The sequence below is a fragment of the Corvus hawaiiensis genome, chromosome 5, assembly GCF_020740725.1.
Source record: "Corvus hawaiiensis isolate bCorHaw1 chromosome 5, bCorHaw1.pri.cur, whole genome shotgun sequence".
Classification (NCBI taxonomy): Eukaryota; Metazoa; Chordata; class Aves; order Passeriformes; family Corvidae; genus Corvus; species Corvus hawaiiensis.
In genome coordinates, this window is record NC_063217.1 from 18,548,966 (window position 1) to 18,568,436 (window position 19,471).

The window sequence follows — 19,471 nt, forward strand, 5'->3', positions numbered from 1 at the left end:
TCCTTCAGCTGACAAAGTCTGCGGGTCCATTTGACACAATCTGCCCTGTTGAAATGTCCTTTACCAGGACACCTGTATCAGACCACCTCTTCAACTACTGCATTTCCCCTGTTTTCAGGTTAGTCTGTACCAGGTCTCAGCAATTCCCCAATGTTGCCTTTTCTTCTTTAAGGGCCATGATTCAAGAAAGTTCTGGTAAGCCTTCCAACAGCATTTGGGCACTAATTCCGAAATCCTGACATATTTCTAGCAGGACTGGAAGGTATGGCTGCCTGCAACAACAGGAAATAGACATGAAAGACCAAAGCCTTCAAGCCCTCTGTCCTTGACTTTTTCCTGGATTCAGCATTCATTTTATCTCTTTCTCCTCCCACCCACATTTTCTAGCTATGGTCAGGTTTTTATTCCCTGTAATTTAGGTCTCTTAAAGAAGCTACTGATTTTGGAGACCTTGTGATTTCGAAATTCAAAACTTAGCCCCTTCATTACGGCACTGAGGAAGAAATCTTTTCTTTCTTTGCCCCCAAGACTGTGATACTTGCTGATTTTTGGCAAAGTTTGCTACTTTTCCAGTGGAGTAAGGACAAGCAAACTTGTATATAAAAATAGTGAGGAAGTTTCAGCCCGATGAGGTTTGCAAATCAGTTCTCACATCGATTCAACCCTTTCTGCTAAACCCTCCAAGAGTGAATGGCTTTACAGCAAAAGATCAGCCAATGTTGTATATAAAATAGAAAACTGCACTCCAAAGGTGTGTTAGCGTGAATGGTGTTCTATATAAAGTATATGTACCCTATTAATTTTTTATGAAAAATCTTCCTTCTGTGCATCTTTACTCATATTTTTTGCACAGTCCTGTATTTGTTCTCCAGTCCATTCTCTCTGTTCCACTTCTATCCTATTTGTTTACTCTTTTTTTTTCCCCTTCTCATCTTCTTTTCCTTATTTATCCAGTTCATACTACCCAGAATACACTCTCGATAGCATAAGCTGGTGAATCAAACTCCTTGAACTTCTGGGTTCATTGGTGCAGTAATTCTACAATGGACTAAAGCCATCTGCTCTCTCTAGTTTTGTTAGGGCAGTTATGATCTGAGATATTTTTTAACATAGAAACCCAGGACAGTGCTCTCTGGAAAACTCAAGAGATCAGGGCCAAGTTAATTCCTGGCCCAGCTCTGGGTCACAGGCTGCTGTCTGAGGAGCTGTATATTTGAGAGTCCAAAATAACTTTCTCTGAACAGCGATGCATTACTGACATTACTGACACCAGGCTGAATTTTGCCACATCTGCCTCCACAGACTGAGGGCTCAAAAAACCAGCACTGAATGCCAGGGGAAATCATTCACTTGTTCACGTGCAACTGGACCTGACTATGAGTATTTACCATTAGTGCAGATTACCTGATTATCAGTGTTAACCAGGCTGGGAGACACGCGACTCTTTGTAACTGAGTGCTTGTAGTAAAACCTTCCAGGAGTGTTCAAGTAAAGCAGGAGGGTCACAGGTACCCATTACAAGCAATCTTCCTATAATCTTTCTTATGCCTCCCTGAACATCACCCTCTTTATAAGCATGTTTCACTTACTCGTTATTAAAAACAAGAAAAACAAACCCACTCCAGCTGATTACATAAAAAATATATTTGTCACTTGTTTCCCTCCAACATTTGGAGCATATGTTCTCCAGAACCCTGCTTTGCTATGATTTGTAGGAAAATCCAGCTTGTCAGGCTTACTAAAAGGAATACGAGCAGTGTCTTTCACTTGGGTGTTACTATTTTATAGAAAGACTGATATGTAAAAGAGTATCTACCTTTAAATTTATGACCTCTGTATGTTTGAGAAATGGAGCCATGTAAACACATCCGTTTCCTGGGGAGGCTGTGGTGCTGTCTGAGCACAGACACCCAGGCAAGCCAAGGAGACAGACTCCAGTTTTGCACTGTCTTGCAGGTTGGCAGAGCAGGCAGGACCACATCAAAATCGCAGACCGTTGCAGATCTTCATCATCTCTCCTTTACTCACCTCACTGCTGATATTTCCTTGGAACAAAAGAAGTCATAAAGTTCTTATTATCCTCTTATCCTTCCACACATTCAAGTCCCTGGGAAGAGACCAAAATCTGCTCCTATCTGGTATTATCAGACCCAAGGAACCGGTTTCTGACATTCCTGTTCAGGGGCCTGGAACATCTGCCCTTACTCAGAAGTTGTGCCCTTCCTCTCCCACTCCCAGCCTTGCTGGGATGCTCACACTCCTTCCGGGGACAGGCAATTGTCCTCTCCAGCTTCAGCCACACAGGGCAGAACCTGGGGAAGCTTCAGGAACACACCTTGTATTTATAACACTCTGAAGCATTCTGAACACCCCACCCAGATCTTTCTCATTATCTCTACTACCATCCACCTTGCACCCTTTCCCCTGAGCACCTAGAGAAGTACCCTGGAGCTCTAGTTCCCTGACTTGTTCATAGTTAATGCCAATCTAGTTTTTACTGACTTTTTCTGAGAGGGATTTGAAGAGGATGATCCCCTGAACAACCACCATGGATACAGAAGATTCTCTGGTGCAACCATAAGCAACTTGGTGGGAACTACCAGCCTTCAAAGCTACCAGCCTTCACTGAGGTGGCCACCCAGCTGCCACATTGCATTTGGGGTTTGCTTTGCCATCTGGCCATTTAGTGACCCAGCCAGGGCCTCCCAGCCTGAAGGGGAGCTGTGATGCCCAGGCTGCCACAGCAGTGCAGGAGAGCACACACCCTACCACCAGATCCACGCGGAGGCTCGCAGTAGCTGGTGGAAGAAAAAAATCTATTATTTCCATAACATAGGGTATCTCCTCTATAAAATGCCTGGTAAGGCGACTGCAGTGGAGCGCACACAAGGCTGCAGCACAGCACTGGAGAGAACAGTAACCTTTAAATACTCTAAAATCAAATCTTGTTTTACACAAAACCGCTATGGTAAAGTCGATGTGAATGAAGCACCTTTGAGTGAAGGAACAGAGGGAAAGGCAGTGGACAGTTTTAGTGCCTCCTAGCAATTCTTTTTAATAAACTAGAGATGACAGACAGCCTTACCAACACATCTCTCATCTTCAAATATGACTTTCTTCAGACAGAGCTCAGTGGAACTGAGTCAGCCTTTTTTCTTGGGCCTAGCTCTTGGCATTTTTCATATTAAAATGAAGTATAATGTGGACATAATTCTGGACTGTAGTAATCTGATGGGGTTTTAGTAACATAGGCCACAGATTTGCTCTGCAACAATTTTAGGCAAACAAAATAAAATGAAGATATCACACAAAAGACCTAGTGTTTGGGGTTTTTTAAAATACACTTATGGATCAAATTACGCTTTATAGAGTTATGTCTGCCTGTGGAAGAGTGCAAGCTTTTGCAGAAACTCCTGTCAGTGGGCAACATAGCTCCACTCATGCAGCAGCCAGCACTCACTGCTTGGCCTCTGAAGCTCCCAGACTGCAGCAAAGGTCTCCTTCCCCAGCTCCTCACAGCCCCTGCACCCTGTTTTCCTGAGTCAGCCAAGGACAAGACGAGATGGGATCACACAACAGCCAACAGTGTCATGCAGACAAGGCTTCTGAAGGATCAGCTTTGCCTGACCTCTTAACTAGTAGTTCCTGCCAGCCAAAATTGAGCCCTGGAGTTATTTTTAGGCAGAACCCTTCATGAATTGCAGTTAACTTGCAATATGCAAACTAGTGACTAGTGCTAGAGGAATCCCTATGGGTTTTGTGGTTCCACTCCCTGCTCAAAAGTCCAATTATTCATTTTTCTTGGAGCTGCAATATTAATCTAAAAAAGTTGCACAAATGGCAAGAGATGTCATCCTCCCTCCATCCCCAATTCAGATAACTGAAATAAAGGAAGATAAGCATTTAGCCCAGGGCTTATTAGCTATACAAAGTGCAGCTGTAAACCTTCAGAGGCTGACCTTCCTCCAGCGATGCTTTTGACAAAAAATTTGTCAGTACTTTCACCTCTGACTCAGGGCCAAACAAGCTAGTGCAGAGATGGAATGGGAGAACTAGCCACAGAAAGGTTTGGGTGAGTTACTATTTTATTTTCATTTTATTTTATTTTATTCTGTCCAAATCACTTGCCTCAATACCTGTATGAGAAAATGCACTAAAGTAGAAGAGGGGGTTAAAGTAGCTGGAAGGGGTGACTGCTCTAAATCCTTCAGAAGGGAATGGAAATCTTTAAATGGATTTAGGCAGGTTTTGAATCAGACCTTATCACAGAAGGTGGGACCAAGGCAGTTCAAAGCAGAAACTCCTCCACACATTTCCACCTTTTTTTTTTTTTAAGTTTTCATACCATTCAGGCTTCCCCAGCTTTCCCCTGTGAATGCAACAGGGATATAGCACTGAGATTGCATCAGCTATCACCATTTTAGATATCTTTGTTCCCAAGAAATTTAGTATTTGCTGAACATCCTTTGCCCTGGGACACTGATTATTTATTATTTTGTAAGTGGGTACCAGGAAGATTCACGCTTCCTCCCCAAAAGAGCTATGACTGTACTTTCATTACTTCCTGTCTATCAACAAATAAGGTAAGATTGCTACTTCTATGTTTGTCCCTAATGGATCTCTACCACAGTAAAATTCCTCAGCAATCTGGCTCAATTAAACACTATTTGTTGTTTCTGCTCTTTTGAACTCCACACGTGGAAGTGCAAGTCAGGGCAATGCAGTTAACCAAAAGCATTGAAAGGACTGTGTAGGATTCACACTGAAACAGAGACTTCACCAGAGTGCACCTTTCCCTTTTGCCCATTGCAGGCTCCCCCTTCCTCTCTGAGAAACAAAGAACCAAGTAAAACCAGGAAACTGTTGGAATGGAAGATTATTTTAATTTGTGTTGCAAGTTGCTATGTAAAAAAAAAACCCCTCTGAAAAAACAGCAAACCAACCCCAAAGAGCACTTCATCATAATATTATTACCAATTTATTAAACCGAGATTGCATAGACTGGAGAAATGAGTGTGACGCATCCCGGGGGGTTTTCTGGAGGTAGACCTCCAGTTGTTTCATTCTCACATGCACTCCTGTTTACAAAGACATGGAAAAATATTTGCACTTCAGTTCAATGCAACACAATTTTACATTGTTTGCAGGTTTTCTTTAAGGAAGGGTAGGAGCATTCATAGCATGCTGGAGATGTACACTATGGGGAGGTAGGGCTACCATCTTCCAGGGAGACTGGGGGAAAACACATGGTGATTGTTAATTTATATCCTGGACAATGTAATAAATCGAAGCATCGCTGACAATTCCTGCCCAGTAAACATGCTCAATTTCATCTCCCGTAAAAAGGCGAGCAGGCACTAAATAGCAGCACATTTTGATTTTCATTTAGCCACTTTAATGATAGGTGATGTTAGTGGAAAAGATCATTTATCTTCAGATTTATTTTATATGAGATAAAAGGCCTTGCCAATTTTTTAAAATTCATTTACACAAGTGAATAAATCTTCCCAAACAATAAGTAGGAAAGTCATATTTCTTTAACTTTGCTAAAATCTGAAAATGCTGATCTTGGAGTGAAATGGACAGCACCGGCATTTTAATTAAGAACATAAAGACTCCTCTTCTAAATAAGAAGCACAGCTATACTTCAGAAAAAAGTATCTCTGATTCAGAGGACAATCTTTTTTAATGCATTTTGTCAAAAAATCTCTGATAAATCAGGAGAGACACGTGCAATTTTTATGTCCCCTTCATTTTTAGATCAGTTCCAGTGTGAAGGCTATCTAAAAATAGACAGAACCTAACCTTTCAAATACCTATACTGCTGCATACCACGAACGCAAGCTTTCAGTGCCTCTCATGGCTTTCAAGAGCCTTGTGCTGTGCCTGTCTTCTCCTCTAGCACATTATCCCATGTTGCCTACTGCACCCAGGCACGAGACAAGCTGCAAGTTGCAATGTGCAGTACACTGCACTATGTGATACGTGTCCTTTTGAGACACGCAAGCAGAAGGATCATGAAAACGAGTCTTTCCTTTTGGCTATTTGATTTTTTGCCACTTAAAGGACACCGGCAACATTGAACTTAGTAAGTGGGGATGTGAAAACAAAGCTGAGCTGGCTGCCCCAGCAGCTCTGTTCAGAAAGCACAGGCGGTCTGGTTTGCAGCACACCACTCTTAAAAACATGAAGGGGAACAATAAGCTCTTTTATTGTTTTCTGCAGTGCTTGCAGACACAGTTCTACCCATCTTAAGAAGAGACTTTGCAACAGTGCACTGAACTGAGTGACGGGTGTAGAATTAAAAGACAGAAGAATACGCGGTAACTATTTCTTTGCATTACATTTTCAAAACTGTGATTCTGCTTGGCCTTAACGGTATAGGTCAAATTCATCCCAAGCACAATCCTGGCAATTTCAGGTCAGTGGTACCTGAAAAATCAATAGCATTTAAGTTGATGAAGTTACAACAAGGGAGATTTTGGCCCAGGCTGTAAAAATACTTACTTCTATTGTATATATTCTTCACTTGGTATTATGCTATATTTCATTGTTCTCTAATGCTAAACACTCTACTTAGCAGGTCCTAAAGCCACACCAGGAGCTGGAACAGGAAAAATCTGTACTAAAATCAGGTTGTGGGGCTGCCCTGGAGGCTTTGAGTGACTGTGAATTTTGCTTACACGAAATAGAAAATCACCCTTGTACCAGTTGTTAGCTAGCTACTCCTAACAGGAACGAGCTTGTAAGGACTTGCTTCTCTTTGTTTACTGTCATGCTCTGCTCTGACGGAGTCAGAAGTTTGTCAAGGCATTTTACTCTGTCAAAAAATGAATAAAATAACTTACACTGATAAAATAATGAAACAAAGCAGCATCAGACTAAATGAATTCCTTCAAAGAATTTTGGATGGTAAATGTCTTACCTACTGACAGGAAGGCAAGGATAGCAAACAAAGGCATAGGAATAAAAGCTATTCAATAAAATATCGATTTCATTATCACCACCTATTCAACTTAATTTTCTTGGCATCCATATCCCTAATGCAGGTTTGTGATAGATCGTACAATCACTTTTTAATTAAGCCCTACTGTGCCTTGTATTAAGAACAAGACAGTATACATTATGGCACAATACATCTACCAAAATATTTAATGCTTATCCTTTTCATTTTGGTATTTAAAAGTTGTTCTCTTAGGAGGTGGTATCAGTATTTAACAACATTCTTGACAGTAAGTATAAAAACAAAAAGCTTCATACTTAATCTAGCCATGTCAAAACTGAAACTCCTTAAAATAATTGCTTTCTGAATATATGGTATTTCTATTGCATTATTTTATTATCACTCAGCTTTCAACATCTTAAGATGCAAAACTTGTTCCTTCTCCTACATACTGATGAGATAGGAAGTGGCGCAAGGATAGAAAACTCACATTTGGCCAGTTGAATGGTACATGAAACAGATGTTATCATGTTACAAGAGATATTTAATGAGAAGCTGTAGAAGACTGGCAGCTTCCTGGGTTGGTAGTATTTTCTTTGTGTCTCTTTTGGTGTATTGCAGGTCTGCTGCTTGCGATGGGGCAGATCCTCTACAAGAACAACACTCTTCTTTGCTGGAGTACTGGCACTTTTCAGAGGGCAACATTCACTGTAATTACTAAAATGTACCCACCTTTGTCCAAGTAAGAAAAGGCTGTTGTTGCATGTATAATGTGGTTTTAGTTTTTAATGCCAGAAATGAATCAGTAAACATAGTTACATTATGGTATGCTGTTTCTTATTCTGTACCCATAGTAACCAAATTAATCTCAAGGCACTGCTGGCATTAATTCAATCTGAAGCTCATACTTTGGATTTCACATTGGTGTCTTCATCCTATTCTTCTTCTCAACTAATAAAATGTTAATATATGGCAATATATTTATTTCTGGTTCAGTTCAAGTTGAGGTGTGCAGTACTTTGCAGAAACCTAATTAATATCAATCATACATTAGAACACTCTGTTTAGTATACAAATAGCTAGCACATGAGGATGAAACAGAGGACCCAAGAATTCATTTCCAGCTGTAACTTCTCTGTCTGTAGGATAGGGAAGGCCAGTTTTCCCTTACCCTTCAATCTCCATTAAAAAAAAAAATCCGTAACATAGAGCGAAGAGCTACACTAAATAAATCACAAATTATAAAAAAACTAACAAGAGTAAGGAGACCTTGGAAGATGAGATACTGACATCTCCCCCTGTACCACTATGAGTTTGGTGCACGCTAGCAATGAACTAGTTCCCACAGTGATCCAGAAGTATTGTCTTCAGCAACACCCACTGATAAGAGTTTTTCTGCTGGAACAGCCTTCAGGCAAAAAAGCCCATCCAGCTGATAGCGAAAAACCATCTCCACATCCCGGGAATTGTACCTGAACTGCTCAGGAGACATAAGCAGCTCAACACCTGTGATGTTGACTAGATCTACTCTAGACCTCAGCAAAAAGAACTCCAGTTCTTTTGTCAGAACTTAATTTGGGCAATCTGATACCCCAGGCACACTACTATCCCCAAATCTGCTCTACCTCCCATAGTTAGGTTTTGCAGCAACAGTTCACATTTCCTGGAGCTCTTTTTACCTAGCTGTCCCCAGTCCCATAGATTTCCAGGAGCACTGCTGTCCCCAAGTATTTTGGTGCTTTCAAAATGCTCAACTAAGAGAAATTACTGCACTCAATCCCAGCTTGATCCAACCACTGACAGAGCAACAGGGCCAACTTATTCACCACATACAACAAGGAGTCCCATCAAAAGGGTGAGGTGATATGAAGAGCTAAGGCAATACTTATGGAAAAGCAGAGGGAGTGTAGGTGATCTGTGGCTCACCAGGTGAAGATCCCCACTCTGAAAAGAATCACCATCGTGCCAGTACCGCTCTGCATGGAAGCTCAGGCCTCAACCTGTATGTGGGTCACAGACCTGCAGCAAAGCTTGTATTTGGCTTTAAAAGACCCCATCTGCTGGCAAAAGCCACAGGGTGTTTGAGCAAGCCCACAAACAGGTTGCATGGGCAGCCCCATGCCCACCACCGCAGGACACAGAAGACTCAGTGGGTCTTCTCCATCAGGCACATCACTCAAAGCTGTATGAAGAGAAGCTCAAGCCCAGCCTTTGCAAAAGCACCCACCTCAAACAAAACTCCACACCACAAGACTGCATCAAACAGCTGGAGTTCACAGAGCTCTCCCTGATCATTTCAGTTTTTTGCCTCGGTAACTGAGCAGCAAAACCCTCAGGAGGGCCCTGGTGCGCCCCTGGGTACTCCCATAGGGCTCCCACTGGCCCTGAGCCCTGCCTGCATACTGCATCCAAGGGTACAATACAGTCCTTCAATTTTACCAACTGCTACAGAGTAAGAATTCCTAGAATGGCTCAAACACATACCAGTTCAAATATGGGTACTTTCAGACTTCTTTTTTATTCCAAATTATGTGCTTTGCCAGCTTCAAAAAAACAGATGGAAAATACGTCCCTAAATGTGCACCCTTGTGATCATTCCAAAAGGAAAGCAGCACCAAGTAGCTTAAAACGTTTGCTAGAAAAACTCTTTTCCATATCATGCAAATAGCAGACAAAAATAACTGCTAGGCAATTGATATACATACAAATATTGGTTATTTTAAACAGTAATTTGTTATTGAGGACATCTCACTGAAATATTGTAATATTCAATTTCCTCTGCATTTGCATGGAAAAGGAGCCAGAGAGCGCATGATCATTCATTTAACTATTACATAAATACGTCTATCATAAGATCACACGGTTTTCAAGCCAGAGTTCAAATACATGTTTAATGCATGAGACTATGATGAAGAAACTTGTGAACTCACAGGTCTCATAGCACAATCTCAATCAGATACAAGCTTGGTGTAAATATGTACAGTATCGTGTGCTTTCCAATAGCACCATGTCTCCAGGCAGCAGTCTGACATCAGCAAAGGAGACAGGTGGTTCCCTTTCCAGCCCTAGAGGGGTGAAAAAAAGGAGTTAAGACACTGTGTAAATACAGCAATATTTTTTCCTTGGTGTTTTGATAGTTTTAAACCCTTAATGAAACTTCAGTGCATGAACAAATCTCATAACATCTTTGCTACAAATCAGTGAGCGGATGTCATGTCCTAAGATATTTATAACCTTAAAGGTAGTGGTAAGTGATACTGTTTGGCAGCCTTGGTTTAGAAGTGCTGAAGTTATTTGCCTTTTGGTTTCGTAAGAAAGGAGCTCCAAAAAGCCACAAAAACCCAGTTTCCTTGCTCTAAATGTATCCCTTCCCTATAACAGATCACTGTTACTAATAACGCCTGTAAGAATGACAAACAACAGTCAATCACAGGCACAGAGCAGGTCACAACCGCTTTTAGCTAGCTCAACTTTGTAAACTCTAACAGTGTGAGATATGCTAAACCCTGCACAATGCACAGTAGTTTGATTTTGAATCTCACATTACAGGAGTTCACACATATGCTAACCTGCATATAGAATAACCCAATTCGGCCTTTCTTTCCTATCTGTACATAAATAGATACTTTTTTTTTTTTTTTTAACACAGTGACAGCCACTGCCTCTTAAACCATTTTCTTTTGTTGCATTTCCTTAGAAACACAAATCTTGTTCCTTGGCAGCAATTGCTGTAAGTGCTGTACCACATGCCCAAACTAGTTCTCACTCACAGCTTTAATTCACAGTAAGTGGCACGAAAGGAGGTCAACACTTCTCAGAAACCACTTTCAGTTCTTTTCTGCTTCAGTATCTATTCTATAAAGCCATCCGCCCTAACAGAAAGAAAGTTGTTTCTTATATTGTGTCCCTTGCTTTTTTTATTATTGTCATCTTTATGGAATGGGCTGCAGAATATATCTGATGGAATAAAAGAAGATTATTCCTGAAACCACATTCCTTGTCTCCCTTTTGCAAGATCTTAAAAATATAAGTAAAAAGAAAATAAAAATTAATACTTTCCACAACAAAAACAGAATGGCCCTTTCTTTTTCCATGCAGAAAGGCTTTATATAAATGGCATCTTTGCAACTCAATGACTGTGTCTTACTTTCTGTTCAATTTACTTGCTTACAGAAGGATTATTTTTTTTATCAATCCAACCAAGACATCATGGAGGCTGAAAATCAAACAGCCTTCTTTTTGCCATGATGCATCACTGGCAAGAGGAATGGCCTTGCTGACAATATTTTGCTGTCACATTTGCCTCTACAGCTTCACTGCCTTCTCTTTGATCAATGAAAACAGATTTTGACCTCATCTATTTCATTTCAGACCATATTCTGCCCTGAGGCACACAAGTACAACCTATCATAGTTATAGTGGCAATTGGGGCAGAATTTGTTCCTTTCCTGACAATTCAATATGTGATTCATGAACCAGAATTGAATCCAGTTCTCCTTTCCTAGAGCTCCTCTGGTTTTTTGGCATTAGCATCAGTAAAAAAAGCAGCAAAGATGAATTTATGTTGGTCATATCAGCAGAACTGGCTGGGTAGTCAATAATCAGACTGCTCAGCAAGATGCTACCTGACCAAAAGCTAGTTACTGTATTTTATTTACACAGCTTATTCTGTAGTCTGCTTGCTTGCTTGCTTCACTTCTCGCTCCATTGTTTAACTAAAGGGGTCATAAGACCTGGAAAAACACCTCCTAGTCTTGAACATTTCTAATTGGCTTAATGAAGCAAACCTAAAAAAAGATAATCCTCTCCACAACCATAACCTTAAAATACACACCCGTGCCACTAGATGTGGAATACACGGTGTGTTCACAGGGTATGCAGTTGCCGGCAAACACTGGATGATCAAGTTTCTCATTAATCCCCAACACAATGGACCACTTTTGAAAATACAGGCTCCATTTATATTCACACATGACTCTATGTGCCAACACCTGCATGCATTCTTTCATACAACTCACAGTACAGCTGAGGCAAGCACATTTCAGCACACACTGTCTCACATGGACACACAGCAATGCCATCTGAGATGTGCAGCACTCCAGCAGACCTATGCTGTGGGGCACTCTCTCTGCACCACCTACAGAAGTAGGAGAGTCTTTTCAAGACCACGCTGGGAGTGCTGGCACTCCAGAGCCAATACCAGGAGCTCTTTTTGAACCCTGGAAGTCCCTAGTGTCTCAATGTCTCACTCAGAATGACAGGCACTGCATGCGTAGATTGTATTGTGATTTTCTGAAGGACTCAGCTCTCAAGCAGAGGCAAGGTTGACATCACTTTGAAAACCACCTCCAAGATATCTAATGAATTGCATACAGGAGCCTAATCTATAGTAAATTTGATGTACAGTAAAAATAAACTCCTTAATATAACAAAAGCACTAATCAACACATTGCATATTAGGCCTGCAAAGCGACAATTATCTGATGAAGAGGAGTAATACTAGATAGTTCCAGTTTCCTCAGTTATTTAACTATTTATGTCAATGGAAATCAAGGAAAACAATGCCTATGGAACCACACATGAAAACACACATGAAGGATTTCAGCCAACATTTCAGTTCAGATTTGAATGTAAGGAGAAAAAAAACTATTCAACAATAAAACACCAGAAATACAGCTCAGGACCTCCGAGTCCTGCTGCATACTGCTATTATACTGGTTATGAGGAAACAATTTTTGGAAGCAAATTATTTTCATTTCCCTTACCATTTAAGAAAAACACATTCAAAGCAAAACAGAGAGCCTGATCCTGCCCTTCTGCAACCCCATCAACAGCAGCCTTACCACAAACTCCAGTGAAGCAGGATTTATCCTTTCCCATGGGTCATGCTCTGAGTCCTTAATTCAACACCTTATTCATCAACTTGTTCCGTGAGATTAGCTGTGGTTTCAAGTGTTATTCATTCAAAGCAATGGGTCTACAAACACCCTCTTTCTCTGTATTGCCAGACTGAAGAAGATATGCACAATTTGGGGAGCATTACCAAAGGCTCAGAGAGAACCTCAGTATCTTCTGTGGGGTTTTCTTTGAAGTGAGAGAGCTTTCTGAGTTTGAAAATCAGCCTTGTAATGAAATAAATGGAACTCCCTTTTCTTCCTTTTTATTTTAGGTAACATGACCTGAAAAAGGATTTGCAAATACACTGGGAGAGGAGAGAGCACTCTTGTGTTTATTGGATTTTTGTTTATTTTCTGCAGTTATTTCAGAGTTTCTCAAAATTTTCAAACATCTGTCAATCTTATAAGGTTCATCTTTTCCAACTGCAATGTATCTAGCTTAATTTTCTTTTATTTCTTAGTATATTTATTACACTTACTAATTACTATCTGAATGCCCACACAGTGCTTTAAATGGGGCTGCAAATATCTCCTGGATCTCCATCAGGAAAAAAAGGGAAAATAAAACCCAGCACAATGTTTTGATCTACTTTCTGTTTTGTAAAACTGCAGGAAAGCTTGTGCCTTAAGGGCCGAGCCCTGCTCCTTCGGCAGGGAAGCAGACTGAGAGGGGTCTGTGTGCCGCACTGGAGTCACGCTTGGAGGCAGAGCACAGGAGCTACGAGCCTGCCAGAAGTGCTGATTCACTGCAGCCACTGAAGAGGTTGCTTAGTAGCTAAGCTGGGGGGGGGGGGGGGGGGGGAATGGCACAGAGCAGGGGGGCATCTTCATTGGTACAAATAAATAAACAGGAAGAAATGCCAAAGTTGTTGCAGAGACTGGATTCCCTGAGATCTCTGCCTAATACATGCGTGTTAGTTCATTTATGGGAACAAAACCTGTTAATACAACTCCAGCCATAGGGGGAAAAAAATACTTGCAAATGCACAGAAGTCATGTAAATCAGAACTGCTGCTCTATTTTACAAGAAAATTTCTCCATTAATTAATTTCATGACTTAGAGCAAATGAGCATGGTTGGAAACAGGGGACCCTGCTGATATCAATCTCACAGCATAGGATACTTTCGTTTCTCTCTCTCAGATATATAGCAGATGTACTCCCTGGCTCAAATCCAGGTGTGGACTAGGTACTGCTGTGGCTAAAACACCACCTTCTAACCTGGTTAAGTCTACTAGTAACTTTTTCTGGTTTGGAGTTAGAAAATACCCCATAAACCCCCCAGGATTTTACAATCCAAATTCTCAGAGTTGTCACATTTATAATTAGAACGATCTGATACGACTGGCATTAGTGTGAGGTAGGAACATATCACAGAGGGCCAAGCAGACAAACTAAAATATTTCTCACTGTTAAAAAGGGAATTCTTCCAAGTAGAAATGTCAGTTGAGTCACAAGGGCTCTGTGCAAAAGTAGCAACTCTTCATCCTCATACCTACTCTTAGAAAGTCCTGTGCTGCTGCCTAACTTAGCCCAACAGACCACACCACCTACAAAAGCCTGACAACAGCTCTGGCTCCCTGTGCTAAATCCCGATCTTCCTTCAAGTAGAAAATTACTTTCCTGTAAGTGCAGGTTTTTTCAGAGCTACCTGTAACACCCCCAAACCATACACAAAGAGCATCTCTGCTGATACTGCACGTAAGAAGATATGCCTCCACACTGAAAAAAATGTTTGATCAAACAGTTTGTCACAGTATTCCTGGATGCAGAACTTGTTTCAAGAGCAACCTTTCTTTGTGCTGATGAAAGTGCTTTTCAAGTTGTTTACCCCCATACTGGAGAAGGAGAAAAAGGAAGTAGGAAAGAAAGGGAAGAATGGAGGGAAGGAGGAAAGGATGGAGGGTAGACTATTGTACTTACTGAATCAGCAAACAAGCCAGCAACAGACAAAATGAGAACAGCTGTAAGGAACCTGGCAGCACCAGCATGTTGAGTGAAACAATAAAAAGGAGCCTGGAAGACAAGAGAAACCTGGATGCAGATACTGACTTTTTTCTTTTTTTTCCTGGAAGAGGATTTATGATGCCAGATTCCGGTTGACTCTAATACCCACACCTGGATAAATACAAATGAAATTAATTTTACAGCTGCAATCTTTCCACATTTTGAACATGGTGATTTGCGGAAAGAAACCCTATCACGGGTGTCAAAAAGGAACATAAAACATAACATGCAATATTTTTTGAAAGACATCAATTGTAATTATATGAAACCTAACAAAGTGCTCCACGGAGAGGTGGATGGAGTCGCACAGCAGAGTGCCTGGCCCGCGGTGCAGATGGCAAAGCTCAATCCAGGCAAATACAGTGGGAAGGCCACAGGAGCTCACATGTATCAAATAATAACAGCAATGTGTCTCTTCCTTCTGCCATCCGGTCACTGAAATCAGTGTGAAAGCAGCATGGAGATGAAAATGCTATGGTCAGGTATTAGCTTAGAACTTCCTACATGACCTGAGATTACAGCCATCATGTCTCATCCCTCTTACTTCCACATGACAACCCTCACCTCTCTTATATCCTAAACTAAGTCACTGGTCTCAGAAGTTTTACTAGCACAGTATGGCCAGTCTTCATTCTAATGTATTTAATTTTTCTTGAAAATCAGTAGTAACTGATCTGTAACACAGACTTGGTATTAAAACACACCACTGATGTGTGAAGATATGGTGATACTCCTCAAAAAAATATGAAAAATGTCAGAATACTATGTCTGAGAAACAAGGTGTGATACTTATTTCAGAATTAGGGCAGGAGTTTATCTGCTCACAGTCTTTGCTCTCTTTACCCCATGACCAGACTGGCAAATTTTGCTGTTTCAGTGCTTGAGAGAATGAAAAATGGTGCTGTCCTTTAGTCTCTGTACCACACCTACAAAATACTTCTCCAGGAATGTATTTTTTTCCTTGTTGGTTTCTGCTGATGAGGATCATATTATTAATGTATTTTGCTCACCTTCCTGCAGCCAGGCATTCCCACAACAGGAGTGGAGACCTGCAAACTGGTCACATTTGTACCAAAAAAGCATCAGGTCCTTTACAACACAAAAGCCACAATTTCATAAAATGGGTCAGTGCTGAAGAAAAGTCTCTTTTCTGGGAATTAAAATAGGCTATTTGCTTTCTGGTATTTCACCTGCCTCCCATATTATCACAAGCATGACAAATTAATGGCTATAACTATATTATAGCACCACTATGCTCTACACTGGCATGAACGCTCGAAAGGATATTGCCCCTGTGAGAAGGCAAACTACTACACCAGCTTTCCTGTATAAACTAGGGGTAAACAGATGTCTTTCAAGCTATGAAGAATGACAACCCATTTTTACAAATACAGTGAAGAAATCTTTTTGTAAGGTTTGCTTTTTTTCTTTTGGTTTTCAGTATTAACACTTTGGGCACCCGATATTAATCCCTCCCGAATTTCTCAGCTCTTGTGTAGAAAGCATAGTGCAGTCCTACAGCTGCGGCATTTCGAAGTCTGCACAACATGCTGTACATGCCATTGCTTGACATTTTATTGACAACAAAGGCCCACAGCACAGCAGCGCTTTTAGAGATGGGATTAACATAATGAACTCCATCTTCATGGCTTTTTCATGGCATTTCTTTATAAGAAAGAATGAAAAAAGACCCAAACCAGAAAAAAACACTTTTTTCCAGTCTTTTAGGACACAGTCCCCTCTGAAATAATTGTACAATCCTAAAGGACAAGAAAGTCTGCAAGTAAAGGAGCACATCTGTACTTGTAAGGAGAATATAACTGCAGAAAAACTAGGGTGAAAAAAAGATACTGACCTTTCTATAGGTCAAGAAGAGCTCAAGTGTGGGGCCTGCACTAGTACAGCATTATAGCTGATAGAGTAAGCTCCATCATGAGATGGTAACATGAACAACACTGAGGCTTCCACACAGGACCTTCTACTGGGCAGGGACAGGCTGAAAAGGTCTTGCAGCAAAGCAAAACACCGAGGTTTCAAAACTCCTAAAAATGCATGTACAAAACCCAGCAGATACTGCTTATTTCAGTCCCAAGTCAAATGGTCCTCATGCATGAGTAGCCACAGGCAAACACTGAACCCAGCCTAGGTTTGCCAGATGTCTACCCCATATTTGCAAGACGGCCCTAAATGCAGGAAAGAGAGTAGCACCCTGAGTAGGAATCAGCAATTTTGTCTGCAAAGCTCTGATCTTCCCCTCTTAAAGCTTCAAGAAAACTCTTCAATGAAAAAGTGTTTGGCAGAGTTTCCATCTGTTCTTGGCTGGACTCACTAGCCAAGTCTGAAGCACACAGAGCTTTGCTTTATTTTTTTTCCTGGTACATAAGAAACTCTACAGTATTACCGTTTTTTACAGAACGAAGCAGAGCAATCACACAGCCATCAGTCCAGCCTAACAGTAGTTGCTAAAAATGAATTTAGACAATTAGGAATTATGGGTTTTGATTTTTGCAAATTTTCTTTCTTTCTTTCTTTTTGGTCTGTCCTTTTCTGAAGTCCTGTATCCAAGCCCTCCTGTCTGTAGCCTTCTACAAACACTTAAAAAAACTACCTAAGTATCTACATGAGTAACTTATTCAGAACCTTTTCTGGGCAACAACAAAAGGACATGGCAATTTGGTATGACCTCAAACAACAATTTAATCAAATTAATGTTGCAAAGGTGCCTTAGTAAGAGATCAAAGAAAAAAATCACAATAGTCACCAATTGCAGTAATAACCTGTCTGCAACTGAATTCTTGGCTTTAAGCTACCACATTATATCCACTTAGAAATTCAAAGCTGCAACCTCAACATGTGAACTCCTTGCAAAAATGGGGCAAATTTCTTTGGTCACTGTGAAAGTAAAGGGTATTCAGCATCTGTCCTAGAAGTTCTGTCAACTTGCAGAATCATAACTCAATTTCTCTAGGAAGTTCTGAGATGCTTTCTGAAAACCAAACCTCCCCCCAGGTTCACAACCTTTGTTTAAGGAAGACAAGTAATCTACATTGTGAAAAGAGGCTGTGCTCATTTTCCTGACGTACTTTTCTGTGACCTGAACCCTCAGTTATATAAGAGTAGGAAGCATGGACAATTCATTCTTAATGCTAGCTCAGTCCTGGCCTCTCCTGGGCACTGGCTGAAAATAATACTAAACCATGCTGAATCATTTACAGTAGCTTTATGATGTGGATTATCATTCAGCAAGGACTGACCTGACCCCATCACACTCATTTCATGCAGCAACACAGACTGGACTCCAGGATCTAACAAATGCCACCCACACTGGCACCAAAACAAGTCATGCATTCATGCAGAAGGCTCACTCTAGAATAAAGTTGCTTTAAATTTATCCTTGTACTAAGCCTTCAGTAATTGTCATATCCGTGCCTCTTCTGTCAGCATAGACAGTGCTTTAAAACTGTAAGCTGCCCAGACATATATGCAGTTTTTTATTTCAAGCAGCTTCCCCACTCTTACTTTCAGAAGGGTACTAGCCATTATGACAAAATATTTTGTTAATCAATGCTTCCAGCAGTTACACAGATTTCTAATGCCTCTCCTAAAATAATGGTCCTTTATCCTGCTTCTTCCTCCAGACAGAGATTCTGGTCACAAGGCATGGGAACAATTTACCTCCTCTTGGACACACGAGATACTGTGCTACAGTGTAATGCAAAAATGTGAGCTCCTCAGTCATGCAGGACCTGGTCATATGGCTGCCCACTGAATTCCTGCTCTTTCCACCATCATAAAAGGGAGTACAAGATGCTGTTGCCATTTATATTCCACTGATTACACAAGCTATTTTCATGGCAGGACTCTGCTACTGCATTCCATCTCACAGGCTGAACAGATTGAGCTTTTTTAGTGGATTCTATTAAAATAGATGTTCGTTCTGATAGGACAAATTCATCAGGTAGGGAGCTTTTACAATGAGTCATTTTAAGGTAATCTTTGTACACATCCTTTTCAAATAGCCTGAACTCTTTGAATGATAAAAGTGCACAAAAACAATAGTGGCTGTGAGTGGAGAAGAAACATTTTAAAAGCTGGGTTTGTTAAATGTTAACCCAGAAAACAAAACCCTGTCTGATTTTAGATTGGATCTTTCTGTGTGTATTCCCATCCCTACTGATTTCTTTCTACTTTTAAACTAAGGGAGACAAAGATTTTAATTGCAGGACACTTTCACTTTTACTCATGAACTGTCATTATCAATACTTTATGTTTTCTAGTGAACTCCTACACTAAATAAAAAGAGAATATAAGAATAAATCTTTTAAAAGGAATCAATTTGCTGCACATCAATCCCTGCAGGCCATGTGCTCATAAGTCAATAGTTTAAAATGAAAACATCTGATCAAGGTAATACACCTGTTAAAGGAGCATAAAATTCCAAACCCAGTGGTAAAATATAAAGATTATGAAGCCTCTTAAAGGAGCCATCAAAGTAAACTATTACACAGATACATCTGCTTCATACCAGCACCCGTTCCATCAGTGCCACTCACGATAAATAAGCATTAGGACAAACATTTCATACAGCATCTGCAGAAAATAGGTTTTTTTCCGAAAGTGAGTAA

At 40.6% G+C, this 19,471-nt stretch overlaps 1 protein-coding gene and 1 long non-coding RNA gene across 4 annotated transcripts in view; one reads left to right on the plus strand and one right to left on the minus strand.

Moving 5' to 3' along the window:
* Positions 1-19,471, minus strand: part of PPARGC1A (PPARG coactivator 1 alpha) — a 368,736-nt gene that overhangs the window by 71,866 nt on the left and 277,399 nt on the right. Inside the window, exon 1 of one of the 3 annotated variants that reach the window (XM_048304126.1) lies at positions 9,874-9,996. The exons of the other annotated variants lie outside the window; for them this stretch is intronic. Within the exon in view, the coding sequence (XP_048160083.1) occupies positions 9,874-9,882 (9 nt within the window). The 5' untranslated portion in view covers positions 9,883-9,996. Of the gene's footprint in view, positions 1-9,873; positions 9,997-19,471 lie in introns of those variants that run through there. 3 annotated transcript variants of the gene reach the window in all.
* LOC125326156 lies at positions 5,867-7,923 on the plus strand. The gene is made up of 3 exons (XR_007203703.1): positions 5,867-6,088; positions 6,226-6,323; positions 7,565-7,923. It is a non-coding gene; the product is annotated as an uncharacterized LOC125326156 (long non-coding RNA).